The 20,928-nt window shown below is 43.3% G+C and overlaps 1 protein-coding gene across 2 annotated transcripts; it reads right to left on the reverse strand.

Moving 5' to 3' along the window:
- Positions 1–184: 184 nt before the first annotated feature.
- On the reverse strand, positions 185–20,807 carry KIF4A (kinesin family member 4A). 2 transcript variants are annotated; one of them, XM_032196594.1, is made up of 29 exons: positions 20,525–20,807; positions 18,273–18,463; positions 18,073–18,165; positions 17,116–17,282; positions 16,795–16,889; positions 16,468–16,587; positions 15,121–15,296; positions 14,036–14,097; positions 13,211–13,346; positions 12,879–12,934; positions 12,567–12,672; positions 12,196–12,261; positions 11,701–11,886; positions 11,364–11,467; positions 10,584–10,728; positions 9,979–10,089; positions 9,153–9,236; positions 8,895–9,008; positions 8,513–8,668; positions 8,029–8,123; positions 7,450–7,579; positions 6,401–6,571; positions 5,885–5,992; positions 5,122–5,190; positions 4,929–5,030; positions 3,999–4,160; positions 2,512–2,631; positions 1,662–1,784; positions 185–998 (listed from the first exon to the last, which is right to left on the reverse strand). In XM_032196594.1, the coding sequence occupies exons 1-29, from the start codon at positions 20,763–20,765 to the stop codon at positions 813–815; spliced, it is 3,675 nt and encodes a 1,224-aa protein (XP_032052485.1). In that variant the 5' UTR covers positions 20,766–20,807; the 3' UTR covers positions 185–812. The 2 variants fall into 2 exon arrangements, with proteins under 2 accessions (XP_032052485.1, XP_032052484.1); XM_032196593.1 differs by having other exon boundaries at positions 6,392–6,571.
- Between the last annotated feature and the right edge of the window lie 121 nt (positions 20,808–20,928).

Here is a 20,928-nt window from a genome sequence, read left to right on the forward strand (position 1 = left end):
ACAAATCAGGCTGCCTACTTTTTAAGATATAATAGAAAAATTCTAAAGCTGAACACAGCAACCGACAAAACACTTCTGAGACCAATTTTAATAAGAGACACTAATCACAGAGATCCTGGAGTGGATACCAAGAACTACACAGGCAATAAAGAAAGACAGGGTCATTTTTTTTTTTTTCCTCCAAAGTATTTCCTTTATTAAAGCTAATAAAACAAATTAAAATTACTAAATCGTTCACATAGGGCTAGCAAGTTTCTAATTTCATTGAACAAGAATAGACCAGTGCCCTAAGCAGTACAAGAACACTGGCATTTCATATCTGCTAACTAGTTTAAGACTACAGACAGTGTCTCCTCAGAATCAAGCACCAGCGGATCCCACATGGCAGTTTAGAACAGTTCCTCATATTGTATTGGAAGAGACAGAGCCAAGATTTCCAGTGCAAATGCAAAGTTCTTTCAAGATCCTGGATTATCTGTACCCGACGCATTCACAGCTCAGGGTGAGGAAGGCAGCTGTAATGAACAACCTGGATAAATCATCTGCACTCACTCCAGAAATTCCAAAGAGGGAAGTCTCACCATCATCCTTGTAGAAGACATATGACCAAGCCCCACACATACAAATATTTACAAAGAATTGACACAATCTAGCAAGAACTAGTGCTCCACTCCCTTGGTGCTGCCTGCAGCTGTCAGGCCAGACAATGGACTACACTGCAGCAAGAGTTCCCAACACTATTTTTCCTTTTAAAAAATCCCCCTCATCTGTGGCGTAAAGAAGTGCAGCATGACCCAGTTGTCAGTCACGGCTCAGTCAGCTTCCTCTTTGATAGGGGTACAACCTGAGAAAAAGCTGGTGTTGCTAATTAGCATTCTCTTCTTTTTCTTCACAAACGGCAGCTGGTTCTCTTGGGACTCCTCATCCATCGTGAGCACAGGAGCAGCAGTGCTGGGCTTCTTCAAGAACATTTCTTGGTCTGTGATATCTTTCAGGACCTATCAGGAAAGTGAGGAAGACAATTTCGCAGTTGGTCACCACCCTGAAGCCAACCAGCTTGTACTGGAGCATGGAGACAGCGCATACAGAAGTTGCCTTGCCAGGCTCAAGAATTGCTACATTTCTTGACTCGTGTCAAAATTCTGAAGCCCTGTCATGGTTCTCATGGGCTGGGCAGGATGAGACAGCATAGGAATAGCGTGCAGAGGGTACGTATGAGGGAAGTCATTCAGTTTACCTGAGGCAAAACTACATCTGCCAAGTCAGGATAAGACCAGCTTGGATGTAGATATCATTTTATCCTAGTTTCCCAATTCTCAGTCTCTTTTCACTACTGGGAGGTGCAGCAGGACTGTACGGCAATACAAGAGTCAATATGGGTGAAGTCAGCATATTGGCTCCAGTTCCTTTCACAGAAAGCCTACGTGGCAGTTTTAGGATGAAAACTTAAGAAGTCAGCAGACTCAAAACTGAAAAACAAGCTGACTTAACAGCCATATTCTTTTCAGAGTTTTCTAGCACAGTTTCTTTTCTTGGTTAACCACCCCCCTTTAGATCCAATCACTAAACATACCGAGTGGTTCTGAACGTATGTACCATGGTGTTTTATTTGTTTTTAATAATAAAAAAAATAAAAAATAAAAAAAAGCTTTAGCAAGTACCTTTGCAGTTGGGGTGATACACACAGGCTGAAAGAAGGTCTCTCCTGGAGTCACTTCAGTAGGGTCTTCTAGTTTGAAGGAACCTTCTGAGTCCCTTGTTTGGTCCTCACACACCGTGGCATTCTGAGGGACAGAGTTCTTTTGAAGCACTTTTACAACATTTAGCCCTTCTTTTCCCACCAACAGCTGAAGAAATTCTAAGGATCTCTAAGCCACCTTCTCTCTAGTTCCAAAGTAATTCCTGTTTCAGGATGCTAGGTGCCTCTATCAGGCAACCACTTTCATGAAATAGCAAATAATTAAAGAATTACTATGGAGGTTTCTGCTTCAAATCTTTAAGATCCAAGAATACAGCATACGTTTCAAGCAAGAAGTCTAATGAACATCAGTTCACGAACCACTCTGATGCTACAACCCCCCCTCCCTTAATTATCCCTTCTACTCCTTTAAAAAAAAAGGAACAAATATAAATATTTTAAGTAGATTAAGCTTTCATGCTTAATGACAACATACAAGTTTTATTTACTGAGTGGGATTAAGAAAGGACAAATTGCTTGTTTTCAATTTGGTGGCTAGCAACTAGCACTAGGTGAATATATGTGGCTTTGGATGTTGCCCAAATTTCTTTACTTTAGCGTGAGAGCCTGGCGCTGCAGTAGCAAACTTTGGACTCGATTACCGTGGATAAAACAGTGAATTACAGTGACATTTACAAAGGTTTCAGGAAGGTGTGTTCGCTTTAACTTGACAAACCGTGCACGTATGCCAGCAGTGGAACTGATTATCCATTCATCCAAACTTGCTTAAACATACTGGGTAGTCTGGATGTTGGGTTACAAGCGCTACTCACCGGAAAGCTGGGGTCTCTATTTCTGCATTTTGTTGGGTCACAGTTACAGCCTCCAGTGCAGCCCGCCTTGCGCTTCCTGCAGCCACACTGTTTGTTTCCACATCGGCCCTTGCAGCAGCACTAAGCAAGAGAAGAGTTCTGTGCAGAAAGAGCTTTGGCGTTTTATAGACTTCCTGTAGATTGCTATAGCTGTCAGTGCTTGAGGCAGCCTGAAGGACAGCGCTATTCCAAGCTGTCATGAACCTTTTATTTCATTGCTAGTCCCACATCTCAGGAAAAGCAGTAAGATCTTTCCACCTACAGAGCCATCTCTTGCTTCAGTATCCCCAAAATAAGAATCTTTGATTATCCAGTGCCTGACTTCAAGTTACCCAAAAGGAACCTAGTCTTAGTGCCAGCTGAACAAGCTAACATTTAAGCACTAAGAGAAACACCATCAACATACCTAGGGTCCTCCATCTAGATAGAGATGACCCAACTGAGCTATTTCATGGATCAGAGGAGGTATTTTCTTTGCTAGGCTGGGTATGTGAAGCAATAGCTGACTGCATGGCCCAGATGCCCCAAGTTACAGTTCAGAACTGAGAAACAATTTGCACTAGAGTTCCACTGGGCTACGTGCATGAACTTAGAAGAGTCAGGTGCCAAACACACACCACCCTTGTTCTTGCAGTGTGGAAGAAAAGAACGCACCAAAACCCAAACCACTCAGTAAATTCAGAATTCATCAGGGTGACAAGCACCAGTGAAAGAAACTAAAGCTACCCCTTCAAATTCCTAAGCTTTTCTGTAGTAACTGCTGACATTGTCAGTCACACGATAGTAAACTGCAGTAATTTACCGTTTGTAAAAGGAGACAAAGATCTCATGATGGAGGTCTAGCCTTATAGCACTTCAAACTCAGAGATGCCCATTGGTTCACAGTGACTTATGTTCAGCAAGATCAAGTCACCTCTTCCACATTGTGAGGAATTAACTGAGCAGGAAGCTGAAGCTTCAAAGCCCAGCAGGCTGATGGAAACAGAATACTGAAGCTGAAGCTTCTGTCAGTAGGACTAAGGACCCACAGCACACCACTGTGGGAACAGTATATAGAGGTATGTGACAGACCGTCCCTTTTTCCCTGCTAAAAGAGGCTCCAAGAAGGAACAAAGGAGCTGCTAGGGCTCAACATTCGGCTGCTGTCTAAAACATCTAGGTCAGCTGCACACCCAGAAGTAAGAGGGAATGCGTGTTTCGCTTGTGGTAGTTTTTTCATTGGACAATTTATCTTCTATTGAGGCAGGTGTTGCTGTCTATAGACAATGTTTGCTCTGTCTGAAGATCATAAATAACCCATATCAGCATTCTATTATAATAATACTGTTATAATAAACAGTTGGTGGAGACACTGCAGTTTCACTGGTGTGCTGTACACATGCTAGATGCTCAGGGATGCAGGTGATTCCCTTAGTAGTAAAAAGTGACAAAGAGTAACTAGATCTTACCCCCATCATGCTCTTCTTTCCTCCTTTGACTGCTTTTATTGGAACCCATTCTGCATCTTCCTTCTCCTCTCCAGACTCCGCAGAGTCAGAAAAAAGCTCTTCTACATCCATTTCTGGGGTTGGTGCGCGGGGTTTTGTTACTGTTTGCCGGCGGGTCTTGGGCTACACACAGAGAAATTACAAAGATTGAGGCCCCAGAAGAAATGTCAGGGGATTTACATTTTATTAAGGCACTTCAGAATCCAGCCACCATATCCCCATTCCTCTCAAGACAGCCAAGAAGATTAGGGAAAGGAAGAAACAAATGATCAAACTGGCAAGGATTAAAAGTTCAATTGAGCAGTCAGTTTAAAGTGCTAGAGTCCATAAAAATATAATGGACAAATCCTTGAAAAATTAGCATAAAACTATTTTGCCAAGACTATAACACGTCTCATTTATTCTTCTCAGCACTAAGCTTTGGATCTTTTGCACAGCCATGATTAAGTGTGCTATACCAGGTACCTTGCTCCAGGATTCAAAGACTAGAAATGCTACAGAGAAAATACCTGGATACCTGGATTACTAGGAAGCAGACAGAGTCAGACATAATTAAACTGAGGAAATGTTTGTTGTTGTTGTTGTTGTTGTTTTTTGTTTGTTTGTTTGTTTGTTTTGTCATTGTTGAGCTTTGTTCTGTTGTGGTTTTTTGTTTTATTTTGTTTTTTAAGATGGAAAAAAATGCAAACTACTTTCAGAATTATTTTGAAAACAGAAACCTTAGGGACCATCTGATGTAGAGAACAGGCCTATTAAAAATAAGCATAACAAGATGCTTTGTAAAAAGCAACATGGGTGAAAGATACCAAGATTTTTAGTGGCCGGCATTAACATTCAGAAAAAAAAAATAGGTACAATACAAGAATGAAAATTGGTATGCAGCAACTTTACTTTGGGTGGAATGTAATCAAAAGAAGAATCTGGAGACTCGGGCGGCTCTTGCTGAGTGCGATGGAACTTCTGTCCACTGGCAAGTTGGAGAAGCAGCAATTTCTGTTAGGAGGGACAAAAGTTAGCTTTGTAAAGCATACTAACCCAACTGCCAAGATGCTCCCATGTGACTTATGTCTGTACAGATCGCTACCTGTTTAAGAGTGTCATTTTCCTGGAGAAGTTCTTGGTTCTTCTCGCAGATCTTCTCCAGCTTTTCCTCCTGTTCACAATACAAAATGAAATCTATAGGCTTACATGGGGGTAGGACAAGTAGTAGTTTGGGACAGATTTTTATGTTTGGGTCTTTCTTGTAACAGCAGAGGGGTTTTCTCTGTATTTTACAATAAGACATCAGGTCTGACTTCTAGATCAGGAGAATCATTAGTGCTACTACCTAGTTTTATGCATAATATTGGATCCTTTCAGTTGTGCTGACAACTTAGGATCTAAAATCTCCTCTATTGCCAAGGCTTACTGGCAAATTAGGTGCACCTACGACTGACGTTACCCCAGTGTGTCACTGAATGTGCCCTTCTGCAGGAAGTGACGAGACAAGGTACAGTGTGTACCATGCTAACGTGGTCTAGCTAAAGCTATTCTCCTGCTGATAACGCAGTGGAGCTGTGCTCAGCAAAAGATTAGTAATAACACGTTGACCACCTCAACTGAAGGTATCCTGAGCACAGAAGTCTGCATGAGCCAGTTAGATTCTGTAGGTCTTGGAGTACAGTTGCTCTTCAGGCTCAATAAGAATGTCTCTTCTTCCATTAAATAACTGTAAATGTATAAATCTTAGCAACAACTGGAAAAGCCCTCAAATTTCTCTGCATGTTCCTCACTGTAAAGCAATTATTCCAATTAACATGTGGCCATAACGAGTAGCCTCTGGAAAAACAAACACATCCAGACATTACCTGACACTTAAGTTGCTCTTGCAGCTGTTTCTCCTTCTCATTTACTGAATCTTCCAGTCTCTTCTCCGCTGCTTCTTTTTGCTGAAGTTGGCTAAGCAGGTACAGAACCTAAAAGCAAGTTAATATAACAGACAAAGAGGTGTGAATTCCTAAAGAGATATCTGGCAGCTCAGACATGAAAGGCCCAGACAGTTTCAGAAAGAAGATGCTTCCCACTGTTTCTAGCATTATTTTGCCCTGATCCCCTTTAAAAGTCATCTTATGCTGAGATATAACATTCACACTTCAAACACTGTGAGACGTTACTGAATAAGATAACTTGTGAGGGACAGAAGATGAATAGGGAGATTTCTTTGGCTTTTGTTACCTATCCTGCAAGAGTCCAACAAATTTCCAACAACCACAAAGTAACAGATCAGTTTCAGCACGTCTCCACTGCCTTTATCTATGAGCAGATCTGGGAATCAGAGTTCTAAGATGCAAGCAAATGAAATCTTGAGAGCCCACCTCTTTTACCTTCTCCTGGTGCTGTTGTTCCCGTACCAAAACCTGATTTTGGAATTCAGCCTCCATTTCTGTTATGTAGTTTTGCCCTTCAATCAGCATCTTCTGTATGTCTGAGCAGCTAGCTTTACTCTGCTGAAGGCTGCTCTCCAGCTTGCTTTCCTGCACCTTGGAGGAGACCAGCTGAAAGACAAAAGCAAGGTGACTGCTCGGTTCCACATTTCATAGCGTGCACTGGGACAGAAATAACACAGTCTGAAGGCGTAGCACTTCTGCTTAACTGCCAGCCACCCTAAGAAGTGGAACAGCCACTTCAGCAAGGGGAGTAGGTGAGACATCCGGAGCTAGACATCTGACAGCCACTATGGAAGTGCAGAACAGATAGCAGGAGTCCTTGTTAACTGTTCCTCATTTCCTTTCCTGCAGCATGTTAAATCCGAGCACATGGGGGAAGGGATGACCCCCTCCCAAATAAATGCTCTTCCATATAGTTTTCATTATTCTCTTCCATTAGTCTCCAGGTGCCAGGGACTGCCACATAATTGGCAGTAGAAAAGAGTAAGAATCGGACCAACGCTGAATCAACTGAATGACAATCTCGTTCGATCTTCTCCCCTCCCAACATCCATTCTGATCTCAGAGTACTGCCCTGTTTCTTCCTGCAGATTTCCTATTTATTCAGGAATTACTATTTTTTTATTATTTATTTATTTTTTTTTTAGGTACTTCATCCTCTTATCTTCCACCTCTGAAATTTGTCTCTTCCTTTTTATTATTATCATGTACGTGTTCTGCGAGCACAGCTTTAACTGGCACCTCCAGACCCATGTCTATACTGCTTCCCTCTTCCCTGATCTTTTTCAATTTCACTCCCCAAAATGATCTGCAGTAGAGAAGAATATTTTAATCAGAAGTCGTGAGGGAAATAAACCTCATTCAGAAAAACACTTCACTTGAATTCATCATCTCTGCTGTCAGCCTATGATTCACTTCTTTCATTCCTGGCTAAGCAGACTTCATTACTAAAAATGGAAGTTCTAAAATAGGTAGACTCAGTTTACCTCTGCAAGGAGATACTTCAAAGCACATTTAGCCTCAGAAATTGTTGCAATATTGTCCCAACGCTGTTTCGCACGATCTCCGTTGTCTGCATCTAACAGTTTCTGCTGTAGGTCTGCTATCTGGGCATTCCTTTGAAAGAATACACATATTTGAAGTCACAACACAGGAGAGAACTTGGGCTAAAACTGTTGTTATCAGAATATTAGACGAAATAGTTCAAGTTAATAGTGTGACTGCTTAGAAATGTAGACTCTGGCTGTCACACTACATCAGTCTCTCCTCCCCTCGACACCTCCAATTAAAAGAGAAGCGTTTCCCTCACTCACAAATGCTTGTAAACAGCTAAGAATAAAACAATCTTAGTGACTGAGTTGTGTCCTTAAATCCCTGCATTAAAAAATATATAAATAAAACCAGGAAAACCATATGGTCTTATTTTATAACTATCATTGTCATTGAATGAATTATTTCAATTTCTCTTCTGTCTCACAGTACAGCTACAGATAAAAACGAGGTTAAAAAAAAGCCACCAGCTTAAGGTGCAAGCTCTGCAAATCAGCTTTATAGTAATATCTTACCTGAGCTCCATCTCAGTTTCCAGGCTTTCTATCTGCTTTGATAGAGAAAGGTCTGCCTCTGATGCCTTTAAATCTGTGATGGAGTAGGTGCGCCTCTAAAGAATTACAGCAATAGACAGAAGTGAGCAATATCTGAAGCAATGCATGGGAGCCAATCTTTCGTTTATAGGCATTTCAGCAAAAAGTAGTAGTAGTATTATAAAAGCCTTCAAGCTTTTCTTCAGTTGAAATCCCATTGTTCCTTCCCAATAGTCTTTGGTAACAGCTGTGACCCACTCACATCCATCAGATTCATTGCATTAAGTAACAGGTTACTTAAGCAGCTCTTCCCTGACATGTCACAGGACAGTAAGAACATTAAATCCTTTCTTCCTGAAAAGGAACCATCACTACCTCCCTTCTGAGGGAAGGGGTCAAACAGGAGTAAGAGTAAGGTACAGGCAATCATCGATGTGGGACAGGTAACATGGCATTTCCCTCTTACCCGGAGCTTTGGAGGTGGGTTTTCCCCAGAGTCTTTTTTCTCTTTAAGCTGAAGGAGCTCCTGTGTCAAAATCTTTCTGTCCTCCAGAAGGTCTGCAAGGTGCCGTCGAGCCTCTTCAGTGCTAACGAGAACCTCTACTTCATTTGCCAGCCAGCCCTGCAGGAAAAGCAGTACAGTGGGTCACTGCAGTCTCAGCTTCAGGACTGGCTCCTGCTCTGAAATGCCTTCACAGCTGAACTGCATAATCCAGTTGCTTCCCTTAATAAGTAACTCCACGTTCCAACCCCTTGCTCTCCAGCCATCAACCCCAGCAGCACCTCATGAGTTAACAAAGCTAAGTTTGCCTACTGCTTATTGGGATGCACAAAAAGTTGGTACACACCTTTACTCGCGCAGCAACTCCTTCCATGCCCCGATTTTGACCCTCCTTCCGTTTATCCGCAGCCTCCTGTTGTTTCTGCAAAGCATCTTTTAGGCGCTTGTTAGCAGCTGCAGCCTGCAAAAGAGTTTACACAAAAAGTGATATGGCACTTAATATCTATTGACTGAAAACATGAAGTGCTCAGATTGCAACCTCCAACCACATTTTGCAGACAGTTGGGAACCGGTCAGGAGTTTGTAGCAGGTACTGACTCCCTACCTCTTCTGCTTTGCGTCGAAGGACATTGGCCTGCTTCTGAAAGTCTCGTTCAAGCTTAAGTAGGTCATACTGCCTCTTGCGATCCTGCAGAAATACGTCAGATGGAAAATTATGTGTCACCTTTATACCTACGGCCAGTTTCACACTTCTTGAAACAGAAGAGATGCGTTACAGAACAATAAGCGTTAAGAGCTTCATGACAATGATTTCACTGGTCATTACAAGCTTAAGCCATGCAGTGCCATGGGGAACTCTTAGGCTTAAAATGACTAGAGAAGAGGCTCCACAGTTTCCACCAAAAAAGGTTTAGTAGACTGAATGCTGTAAGAGACTGCAAAACATGAGCTTAAAACATATCATCCCAAAATACTGGAGTAAGATTTTTACAGCAAGAATTCCTGTCAGATCAGAAAGCAAGACGTACAGCTGTATGTTCTACATTACACGTGAATGCTACAAGCCAGATGTATTTAATTAACTCGCTGTTTACCTAGAGATTCAATATTCCCTTGAAAGGTGGAAGACCTCCCATTTTGTGGCCCAACCCTACAACTTTAAATACTTAAAAGTACTAAATATTTTTGGCTTTTACTTGAGTTGAATGCTGATGACTTTTGATAGTTTTAAGTGCTCCAGACATTAGCAAGCCCTTTTACAAGTGGTGAAAGGTGGTAACCGTATGAGCTAACGTTTTGTTATCTTCAAAGCATTCCCCAGATGTTTTTCCAGATGCTTGCAAATTAAACAAAGCCTCACAGCAAAGACATTAATGATTTGTTTCACTCTGAAGAGGGAGGTACTGTTTGGGGGCTTATTGTTTGCTCACCCGTTCTTTCAGCTGGATCACTTCCTTGTCCTTCTGTTGTTTCCACTGCCTAAATTTTTCAGCATCATCCTTCATCTGGCGCATCAACTGTACCCTTTGGGTTTTCATTTCCTGGAATATAGAAATGGCTGGAAAAATTGCCTAATGCTTTGACTCTGGATAGTTTTGACCTATATTTCCCTGCTGTGGGTTTATGGATATGGGTGTCAGGGGGTGGTGGAGGACAGGAAGTACCACAATATGCTGCCCAGTAGGAGTATATGCCTAAGGATGCTTTCAAAGTGCTAAAGTCCAGGAATTCGTTTGTAAGATGTAAAAGGAAAACATATATACACACGATGCACTCGTGGGACTCAAAATGAAGTGACTTGACTAAGGCAACAAATTATCAGGATAGTCAGAAGACACTTCAGACTTCTTTTCCTCCACATCACTGTAGGTGTGATGCCTACTGCATCACACTAGCAATGATGGCCCCGTAGCCAAAAGCATCTCACCAAAAGACCGGTGCCCTCAGTCTAATAAACAGAAATCGTGAATATCTTCTGTCTGGAAACTGCTTTGTCTACATCGGGGTGAGCCTGAGAACTGCTAGGGTTAGTTACCCTGATCTCCTGGTTCAGTTTGGAGACAGTGCGTTCTGTAGATTCCTTCAGCTTTAAGAGCTTTGATTGTTCATTCAGCTTTTTCTTCAGCTCATTAATTTGCCCTTCCAACTCCTGAAGTCTTTTCCGACGCCGTTCACTCAGCCTGTAAAGAAACCACCCTTTAAGAACAGGCCCCTAATTACTGTTACTCTCAAGTTTTCTCCAACTTCAGAGGTACTTCATGAAAAAGGATGCAATTCTGTATCATGTTTCCCACTGCTCCTTTCAGGCTTCTTTACAATTCATACAACTCGCATGGCATGGGAAAGGGAAGATTAGGCCCAGAAAGCCTCCCGTACTTCACGGTTCAATGACTACTTCTCAGGTGGCGGGGGAATGATCTTCTGGAAACTAAGAATGTCTCAGGCAAAAGGCCAGTTATTACAAGTGACTCAGCACTAAGGAGCTGAAGCACACCTTGTGCTGACCCCTCGTCTCGTTACAAAATCCTGCACCTTTCAGAGTCAGGACTCACAATAAAAAGATCACTACAGTGCTACCAAAAGAGATGCTAGGGCACAAAGGGCCTGAGTTGTCCACATTAGATGAATTTAGTTTTTCTTCATATTCTATCTAGTTCTCCAGTTTCACACCTCAGAACTGTTCTTAATTCTGTGCTTACACCAAAATAAGAACTTTTCAATACAGCTGAAGTAAGGCCAAGACAGCGAACTTTTTCATGTGCATTAACACAATTTTGAGTGCTATAAGCCATGCAGCTTGTGTAGTCAGTCTTACTTGGCTTGGTTGACATCCTTCTTTGCCATTTGCAGAGCAAGGATCAGCTCCTCCTTTTCTTTTTGCAGATTGCTGACTTCTAATTCCAGATCCTTGATATTAGTCTAGAAAGGACAGGAGTAGTAAGACTCACAAGGAAAACCTCAAAACCCCAATCTCAGAGACAAAGCTTTAAGATGGAAGACCTTAAGGAACCATGTTTCTTTCCAAGAGGCTGTAAAACACGTGAAAGGACAGATCTTCCTTCTCCCTTCCTTCCTCAACATAAAGCGAATCCATGAATTGGGGAAAAAGAAACTTCAAGAAAAAGCTCTTGTAAGGATCTGTAAGAATTTACCTGGTACTGGGACTGAATGGGCTCCAGCTGACTATCATTCTGTGACATTTTTTTGGCAAGTGCTTCTTTCAGAGCCAGGACTTTATTCAGTTCAATCAGCTCTTTGGACATCTGTGCTTGACGGAGGGCATGTTGCGTGCTGAAGTCATCTGAAGATCTCTTGACATCCTGTCCCGTTTCTGCTTTCTGTATGAGACATAGCAATGAGCTGCAGAGGCCAATCTAAAGCTCTTTGACTACGTGATTAGTTTTTGCAGAGCACTTCAAATCATTTTTACATTAAAAAAATAGATATTCAGAAATTAGAGCAGGTTTTTGATCTTGAATTAACTGAGCAAACAAGGGTGTAGAAAAGCAGCAGATACAAATGTGATGTATTATTTACCAGTCACTTGAATTAAAAAAAAAGCATAGACATAAATAAAAGAGGAGGAATGGGATAAAGACATGCCCTGGCTGGGTCTGCACTGCACACTAAGGACTCCTTTCACTTACAGTCATAGCATCCTGTTCAGGGCTTGCCATCTCCGCAACAGCTTCCACTGTGGCAGCTCTTTCACTCTATATAGGACAGAGGAAAAAAATATCGGTATAAAGGTAGAAAATATGAAGTTAATAGCAACCTGTTGGTCTGTAATGACAACATAGGTTATTCTCCAACCACGAGTAGCTTTGCTGTTGCATTAAAAGTGCAGCTTGTTTGGAAGTGGATGTTAAGAGTCACTTAATACTTCTAATTCCTGGGCTCCTTAAATAAGGCTTCTGCTGAGTGAAATCCACTGCTCAAGCGGATCAGCATAAGAGCACTAAATTCCATTAGTAAACTCATTTGGCACACACTCTTATCTCCTCAAATTCAGTTTTACCTGCAGCTGAACCAACGCTTCCTGCAGATTGCAAATCACCTCTATGTTTTCTTTTAGTTCCTCATCTTCCACAGTCTCTACCAGCTTCTGGAGATCAAGTTTGCATCTGCAATGCAGACATAGGAATAAGTCCGTGAGTCCTATGTGGCAGGTTTATGTCACACGTGACAACAAAAAATACTTCCCAACAGAACATACAAATGAGTTCGGGATGAACAAATGTAAGTAGACAGCATCCAGTTTATCCCAACATGAACATTTAATGCTAAAAGGCATTTCCTCAGCACAAGCAAGGTATGGAAACAGACTTACACAGCGTGTTGAAGCTGCTCTAGTTTGGCATTCATCTTCTCATTTTCTTGTTCTGTCTAAGAGAAGCCAGAATTATACTGAATTATAGGAAGCATGAGACAAAAGTAAGAAACAGCTAATTTATTTGTAGCAAAGGACAGGCTGTCAGCCTGTTGCAAATCAATGCACCAAAACGTTTTCCACAATTTCTTCCACTAGTTTGGAAGCCCTAACACCAGTTTTGGCAGGAATACACACTCTTAGCATGCCATTAGTACAAAAGCTGCTATCAATCTTCAGCTAAGAGGGAAAGTCGTACAACTTAAGGCTCCTCTCAGGTAATTCAGCCTTACCAGAATGATCCTTTCCAACATCTGTGCTGTCTGACCAGCAGCTTCACTCAGCCCTCTGCTCAGCTTTTCATTCTCCTCCATTAGCGACTGGTTCTTCTCCATCAGGGACTGCAGATTCTCTGAAGGTGCCATACTACTGAAATATCAAGAACCAGTTTGCTGGTGAGCATGACTTCAAAGGTTTGTAATAGCACTGAAATTACCTCCAAGTTTCCTAAGTAACTTACAGCATATACAGGTTGTAGCTGATGAATAGAAAGACTGGAGAAGTCTAATCTGAATTGAAAATCTCTGAAGAATACAGTATACTGAAAGAAGACATTTGCAAGAGAAGAAAACAGACCCCTTTTTAAAAATAATGCTGTTTAACCAATGCTAAGCCTGTAAACTACATTAACACGGATTTTGAAACATCCTTATGCAACATCCACACAGTTCAAACTCTTCCATTTGCTTTGTTCTTTTAAGATCGATAGACATAGAGGTGCCAAACATTTAGAGGTATAAGGGTGAGGAAGAAAGGAGAGATGGATAGACTGGGAAACACATAATTAAAATTAATTGCCTAATTCCTTTTTTTTTTTTATTTCCTACAATTGCAATCCTAAGGGGTTTTCTACAAAACTGTGTGACCCATACATGCATGGAATCTCAATAAGCGTGACAAAACGTGCAGAAAGAGAAAACAAATCTTGAGAACCTCTTAGGAAGCAATAATTTTGCTTTACCCCCACTCTACAGTACTGTCTGGAGCAAAAGAGATCTACAGCCTTTGCTGGTGTGTGATGGCTGTTAGCTACATTGAGCATAATCTACAAAGCTTACTTGATAGACACCGGGAGGGTCCCTCCATGGGCCTGCAGCAGCAACACCTGCAGCTGTTGTACCTAGAAACACAAACAATTACTGCTTGTAAGCTTCTCTCATACAGTAACTAGCTGGCTGAAAGAACACAATTCGGAACCTTAGTCTTAATGAGTCACCTGCTACAGGATTGTGTTTTACTGCTTCCTGTGGGAAGGGATCACATCTCTACTGTATTTGAAGTAATTTGTTCATAAAAAACAAAAACAAAACCAACAAAACGACCTTCTCTTCACCAGGAGCACTCAGATCACAGCATGCAGTTAACAGGCAGCTAACATGCCACTGTGCAGGGTGCCAGAGGTCCCACTGAGTCAAAGAGAAGGTCTCACACTTCACTGGACCAATGCTCTGTTGCTGCATTTCATGTGAGATAGAGTCAGATCCTTCGCCTTCCTAAGCTACTTGAATACAGGGTTTGAGTTTACAGTACATTAATATGTGTTCACTAAACTCTAGCAAATGCTTGTATGCAAAATCAAAACCACTTTACTGGCTGAATTTCAAACCAGACTATTGACTGTTCCTAGGAAGAGCTAAGAAAGCTGTATCATATACTTGCTGCCAAGTGAGCATGGAGAGCCTGGTTTAGCTATCTCTAGTAGATAAGCCCTCTAGCACTTCTAGCTTTGGATTTAACCAATTCCAGTTTATACAACTTATCTCCTCCGAAGCTGGCCACAAGCTGCTCTTCACTTCCCACTCTGCTGCATGTAGGCAGGTGAAGGCAGCACAGCAACCATCACTGTATCTCTATCTTTACCTGCCTGTTAGCCTACAGGCAATATTTTGTCCAGTGGAAGGCAAATGTAAATCACATTAATGATATGATTTTACTGTAACAAGGAACGGTTGCTGTAGAATTACAAGAAGCACTCACGTATTCCCTGTCCAGCACTTACACAGTCATCTCAAGAGATGGAGAAACACATAGTGAATATTTCCCCATATTCTGTGTAGGTGCCCTATTTCTTTGCTTGGTGTTCACGGAGCGGATTACCAAAAGGCTAAATCTGGTCTTACCACATGAAGAAAGCGTCCAGTACCTGCTGCTTTAGGTGATGCAACTCAGCCGCCTGGGGATCGACGTTGACAATTGGTTTGTTTTTTATTTTTCTTGCCCTGTCAGCGTAACGCAGAGTACTTAGAGTTTCTTCTAGATTGGAATCTGCTGGGCTTACACAGGCAATCATGAGAGTGTGGCTGTTACCACCCAGAGAATCTGAGAAGGAAAACAGGACACAGTCAGTGCTCCGACAGAGAGCAAAAATAATTAGCCAGACATCACTATTAAGATACTTAAGGCAGCATAGCAGATCTCCGTACTACAGCTGGATTGTATCTAGGTGTAGTTTTGTCTCAGGAGCATTTTCCTGAACACTGAAGTCCCAAAGTTGCCTCAACTCTGAGCACCAATGTTTTCACATCAGAAGCTCCGGGGATATTGTTGTCCCGTTGAATAATTTTGGTAACTACTATAATTTCTAAGTAATTTCTGGTATAGTTCTTCCACGTTTTTCCCCTCCCTCCTCCCACACAGTATTACTCAAGACCTCCATGGATATCCAGACATCACAATTCACACTGTTCTGCAATCCAAGGCAGCACTGACTAGCACATTTGTTCAGATCATCAAGCTGCACAGCATCTTCTCCTCTGGTTTCACACTAACACATATTGGCTACTTAAAGCTTGCAGCCAGAGAAGAAGGCCCCACATCCAGCTCTGCATAATCCAGTTTCCTTGCATTAGGTATTTGCCGATACAAAAATACTGGGAAAGCCTATCTTTTTGTACAAAATCACTCAACTATCCAAAAATCCCCAGTAAATTGCATTATTCTAGATACACCCACATTAAAGATTATCTTGAATAACACGTATTAGAAGACCATTGCAACTATTAAAAAAAATAAGCACCATGAAGAAAAGGAATTAAGGGAAAAAAAAAAAAAAAAAAAAAAAACCAACACACAAATATTTGAAGAGCACACTGAAAGCACAGACAGCATGAGTTTCATTTTGGTAGTGATAAATCTCCAGTAAGTGGTTTTAATCAGGATATAACAACAGATCTCTGCTGCTTCCAGATTGAAAATTCTCCCCCTCCTTCTCCCCACCAGAACAACTGCACTGAATTTATCATGTTTCCTCCCATCACAGAGTAACTGTGAAAGAGCAAGACTTAAGAGTCCCTGTTTGAAAGCATTTGTAACCTAAAAAGAAAAGACCAGAAGAGGTCTAGCAACAGCGAGAAGAGAAATCAAACCAACAAATGCAATCACTGTCAACAGCAGTTCCCACTTTGGGCTCTAGTTGTATGGCTGTTAGGTTTTTTGATGGTTTTTTAAAATGCCTCAGCAGATTTAGGCTTTGTCGTGATCCATTTCTTACCTTGCAGCAGTCTTGTTAACTTTGAGTCTCTGTAGGGGACAAAACCACCCTTTTTATTTTCATCACCTAGAGCACTAATCACATTCCCCAGGCAAAGGAGACCTCTGTTAATGTTGATACCTGCACACAAATAGATGATGGTGAGTAGAGCTACCTCAGTGGCTAGGAACTGGTCAATTCCTGCACTTTCTACAAAACGAAGTTTTTTTTAATTAAAAAAAAGAGTGCTTATTTTAAATATTAAAGAACTACATGGCTTTTCTTGATAAGGACTTGATTTATGAACTCAAAAGAAACCCAAGCTACACCAGTCCTTTTCCTACAGACCTTCTTTTAGTCGGTCTCCTTCAGCCTTGGTCTTCTTTTGTCTCTCAGAGCCAGCAAGATCAACCAGGTGTAGCTTGGAGTGAAAACTGCTGTTCCTATGGCAGAAACAAGACTATTTTACTCTCTCCAATAAATACAGAGTTAGGAAAGGAACTGTCTAGTGGTTACTACAGCTGAGCTCCAGTGCTCAAAGAATCCCTGATACCAGAAAGCACTAAATAAAGTGCCTCAAGAGTAGCTCAGCTGCATTAATCCAAGAGAATGAAATCCTGAGCAAGTCTGACTCTAACAGCTGCTACGAGTAGCTCTGGCATCACTTACTTGTCACTTTTCTTTTTCTGATCGATGCAAATGGTGAAGATAGCATGGGACCGCGAAGACTGGGAGTTCATTGCCGTGGAGGCCACCGTTCTGGAATTGTTCCCCTGCTCCAGGCAGGACACAGTATCTTGTGCATGGGCGACACTTCTTTCAGTCAATCCTATAATCTATACCCAGGAAGAAAGCATCATTTATCCTCTCCTTCTTCTTCACCCTTGACTTTCTACATCAGGAAAGTTATCTCCTGCCTTGGCCAACAGCGAAGTGAAGTCTGTGTACACACAGCCTCACAAGCATCAGTCTCACTTCATGGAGGAACTGCATCGCTGCTCTTCAGCAGTGACAGTGAGCAGCACAAGATCACACAAAATACTGACAGATCAAAGCGCCAGGTGTCCTGTACGCTTACCTGCTGGGTATGACAACAGCCTCCCCACCACTACAGACAAACTATGTGAACAAAGCATAACTGATGGACATAGGTTTAACTACAAAACATACACAGAGCATGCAGGAGCACAAGGGTTTTTCCTGCTCTACGCTATAAACATGCATCTGTAGGAAATTGCTAAGAAAGTAACTTCAGCATTTGACCAGCTTCTGTCAGGATCCCTTTGTTGCACATGACTTTAGCAAGTAAAATTGAAAATGGGTTTGAAGTTTGATGAAGGGACCTGAATTACAACATTTTCAGGTATTCGCCTAAATTAGCCTTCAAATGAAAAGTCAGATCACAACTTTCAAGTGACTTTGCCACGAGTGGCTAACCCTATTAGCATTACACTTGAAGTAAATTTAAAGATCATCAATAGCTCAATTTTGAAAGGAAGGAGCAGGTTTTGTGATTTCATATGTACAAATACAAAGCAGTGCTCAAGCAGACTGGCAGTTCTTCCACTGAAACATTTGTCCCCAGCAGCATTGTCCCCTTCCCTTTTCAACCTCTTTCTAACAGACCTTGATGCCTTCTTTAGGATCTTCCCGTATACTGATTTGAGAAGACCGTTCCCTTGATGGGCAGAGCAGGTCTAGAATATCCTCATTGTAGATCTGAAAGCATCAAAACAGCAGTTCAGAGTTGGCAGCTTTTCCAGAGAACAACTCACTTCACCTGCAGCTCATAAGTTTATAACAGTTTAAAAACCAACAGTGTTTACCTCCAAATAGGAGACTTTGAGGACAAACTCCCAGTCCTGCCTCTGCTCCTTCTCCTGAAATAGCAGCTTGATTACACGAGGGATGATCCCCACGCTTGGATCATGCTCTTGACTGGCAGTGTAAGCACCTCCCATAGAATACGTCTTTCCAGATCCTGTCTGTCCATAGGCTATGACAGTAGCATTATACCCTAGGGGAACAAAGAACACCCAGATCAGAGAGCCAAAGAGAAACCAGAAGAAACAGGCAAGCAAAGCAGCATTCCAGGAAGAGCATCCTTCCAAACAAGCACTATCATTCACTGGCAGTTTATACAACCTTTATGCACCGGTCACAGTCGGCAACATCAAGGGAGAAAAGAAGTTAATAAAAAACATACATAAAATTAGTATACCAGCTTTTTTTTTTTTTTTTTTTTTTTGTCAGATTACCTCTAGTAAAGCAACAGAGCGATCACAGAAACACAATGTAAATTTTCTGTCATTCCAGCTGCACTTCAGCAACAGAAACAGTTGCTGGTACAGGATGCTTATTAAATCACGGCATTATTCTTAAGAAAATCCTCTCTTGCTTCATAAAAATATGTATTCAGGTACAAAAATAATCCAGTGACCACAGACAGGTCATGTTGATGTCAGTATGGAGTACCAGTGGCTGTAAACAGGCAAGATTGGGCACTTTGCAATAGTTTCTGGACATTTTAGCCTAGTTTCTGGATGGATCTTTGTCGTGGTTCCACTCGAGTGGGCAGCCGAGCTCCACCACAGCCGCTCTCTCACTCCCCCTCCTCAAAGAGGAACGGGGAAAAAATATGATGAAAAGGGCTCAAAGGTTGAGGTAAGGACAAGGAGATCACGCAGTAATTACTGTAACGGGCAAAACAGACTCGGCATAGGGAGACAGTAAGATTTATTGCTTATTACTAACAAGCTAGAGAAGTGAGAAACAAAGGAAAGAAACCAAAAGCACCTTCCCCCCCATCCACCCTCTTCCACCTCCTGCCCCCGAGCGGCGCAAGGGAATGGGGGATGGGGGTTATGGTCAGTCTACAGCACTTCTTCTCTGCCGCTCCTTCTCGGTCACTCTCGTCCCCTGTGCTGTGGGGTCCCACCCACGGGATGCAGTCCTTGATGAACTGATCCAGCGTGGGCTTCCCACAGGCAGCAGCTCTTCCAGAGCTGCTCCAGATATGGGTCCGTGCCACGGGGTCCATCCCTCAGGAGCAAACTGCTCCAACCTGGCTCCCCTACGGGCAGCAGCTCCTGCCGGGTCACCTGCTCCTGCGTGGGCTCCTCTCCACGGGCTACAGATCCAGCCTGGGATCTGCTCGGGCAGGGGTCTTCCACAGCCTCCGTCGGTGCAGGGCCACCTGCTCCACCGCGGTCTCCTCCACGGGCTGCACCGTGGGACCCTGCTCCACCGTGGTACTCCATGGGCTGCAGGGGGACAGTCTGCTGCACCATGGGCCTCACCACAGGCCACAGGGGACTTCTGCTCCATGCCTGGAACACCTCTCCCCCTCCCTCTACACTGACCTTGGAGCCTGCAAGGCTGTTCCTGACTCTCCCAGCTGCTGTGTGGCGCAGCGTTTTTTTTCCCTGTCTTAAATATGCTCTCACAGAGGTGCAAAATAACATCGTTTATCGGCTCGGCTCTGGTCAGCAGTGGGGCCCCTACCACACATGGGGCAGCTTCTAGATCCTCCTCACAGAAACCACCCCTACGGCCCCCTGCTACCAAAACCTTGCCACATAAACCCACTACAGTCTTTTAGCCTAGGTCCTGGATCTTTTGGATCCTGGATCCTTTGAATCCCAGATCCTTTAGCCTAACTCCTGTATCCTTTACATCCCGGATCCTTTAGATCTCGGACACGTTAGCCCAGCTCCTGGATCCTTTAGATCCTGGATCCTTTAGATCCTTTAGCCTAGCTCCTGGATCCTTTAGATCCCAGATCCTTTAGATCCCAGATCCTGGATCCTTTACATCCGGGGTCCTTTAGATCCGGAACCTTTTAGCCTAGTTCCTTTCAGCTTAGATCTTGGTCCCTGTAGCTTAGCTCCTGGATCCTTTAGCTCCTGGATCCTTTAGCTCCTGGATCCTTTAGCTCCTGGATCCTTTAGCTCCTGGATCCTTTAGCTCCTGGATCCTTTAGCTCCTGGATCCTTTTAGCTTCTGCAGAGCCCCGAGAGCCGCTTTATGAGGACGCAGCACCCCGCGGGGCCTGCTCGCGGCTCCTCCTGGCACCCACCTTTGAAGATGCCCCTCACGAGGGGGGCGACGGCGGTGTTGAAGACCTCCTCCTGCTCCACCGTGGGGTCGAACACGAAGTCGTAGCTGAAGACCTTGTCGCTGCCCACCACCACCTGCGGCTCGCCGGGCACGAAGGACAGGCAGCTCTGGCAGCCCTCGCTCGTCTCCTTCGGCACCAGGGGCCGGCAGCGCAGCGCCACCCGCACGGGGATGCCCTTCTCGTCCTCCCCCCGCACCATCTCGGAGGGGCGGCCCGGGGTTGTTTTTTGTTTTTTGGGGAGGGGGACACACGGCGGAGCTCGGCCGGGCTGAGGAGATGATGGCGGCCGGGGCCGTTGCGTTCAAATCGGCGCGGCGGGGCGGGGCGGCCAAAGGCATGGCGGCGCGTCACGGCGGGGCGGG

This window comes from Aythya fuligula, chromosome 13, assembly GCF_009819795.1.
Source record: "Aythya fuligula isolate bAytFul2 chromosome 13, bAytFul2.pri, whole genome shotgun sequence".
In the NCBI taxonomy this organism is placed as follows: Eukaryota; Metazoa; Chordata; class Aves; order Anseriformes; family Anatidae; genus Aythya; species Aythya fuligula.

Excerpts from the sequence above, each read along its gene's own strand:
- KIF4A (XM_032196593.1), bottom strand. The coding sequence starts at position 20,765 with ATGGTGCGGGGGGAGGACGAGAAGGGCATCCCCGTGCGGGTGGCGCTG. Across the intron at positions 16,588-16,794 it reads AGGAGACCGACTAAAAGAAG|GTATCAACATTAACAGAGGT; the intron begins GTCTGTAGGAAA and ends ATTTGTGTGCAG. Across the intron at positions 13,347-14,035 it reads ACCCTCCCGGTGTCTATCAA|TAGTATGGCACCTTCAGAGA; the intron begins GTAAGCTTTGTA and ends TTGATATTTCAG.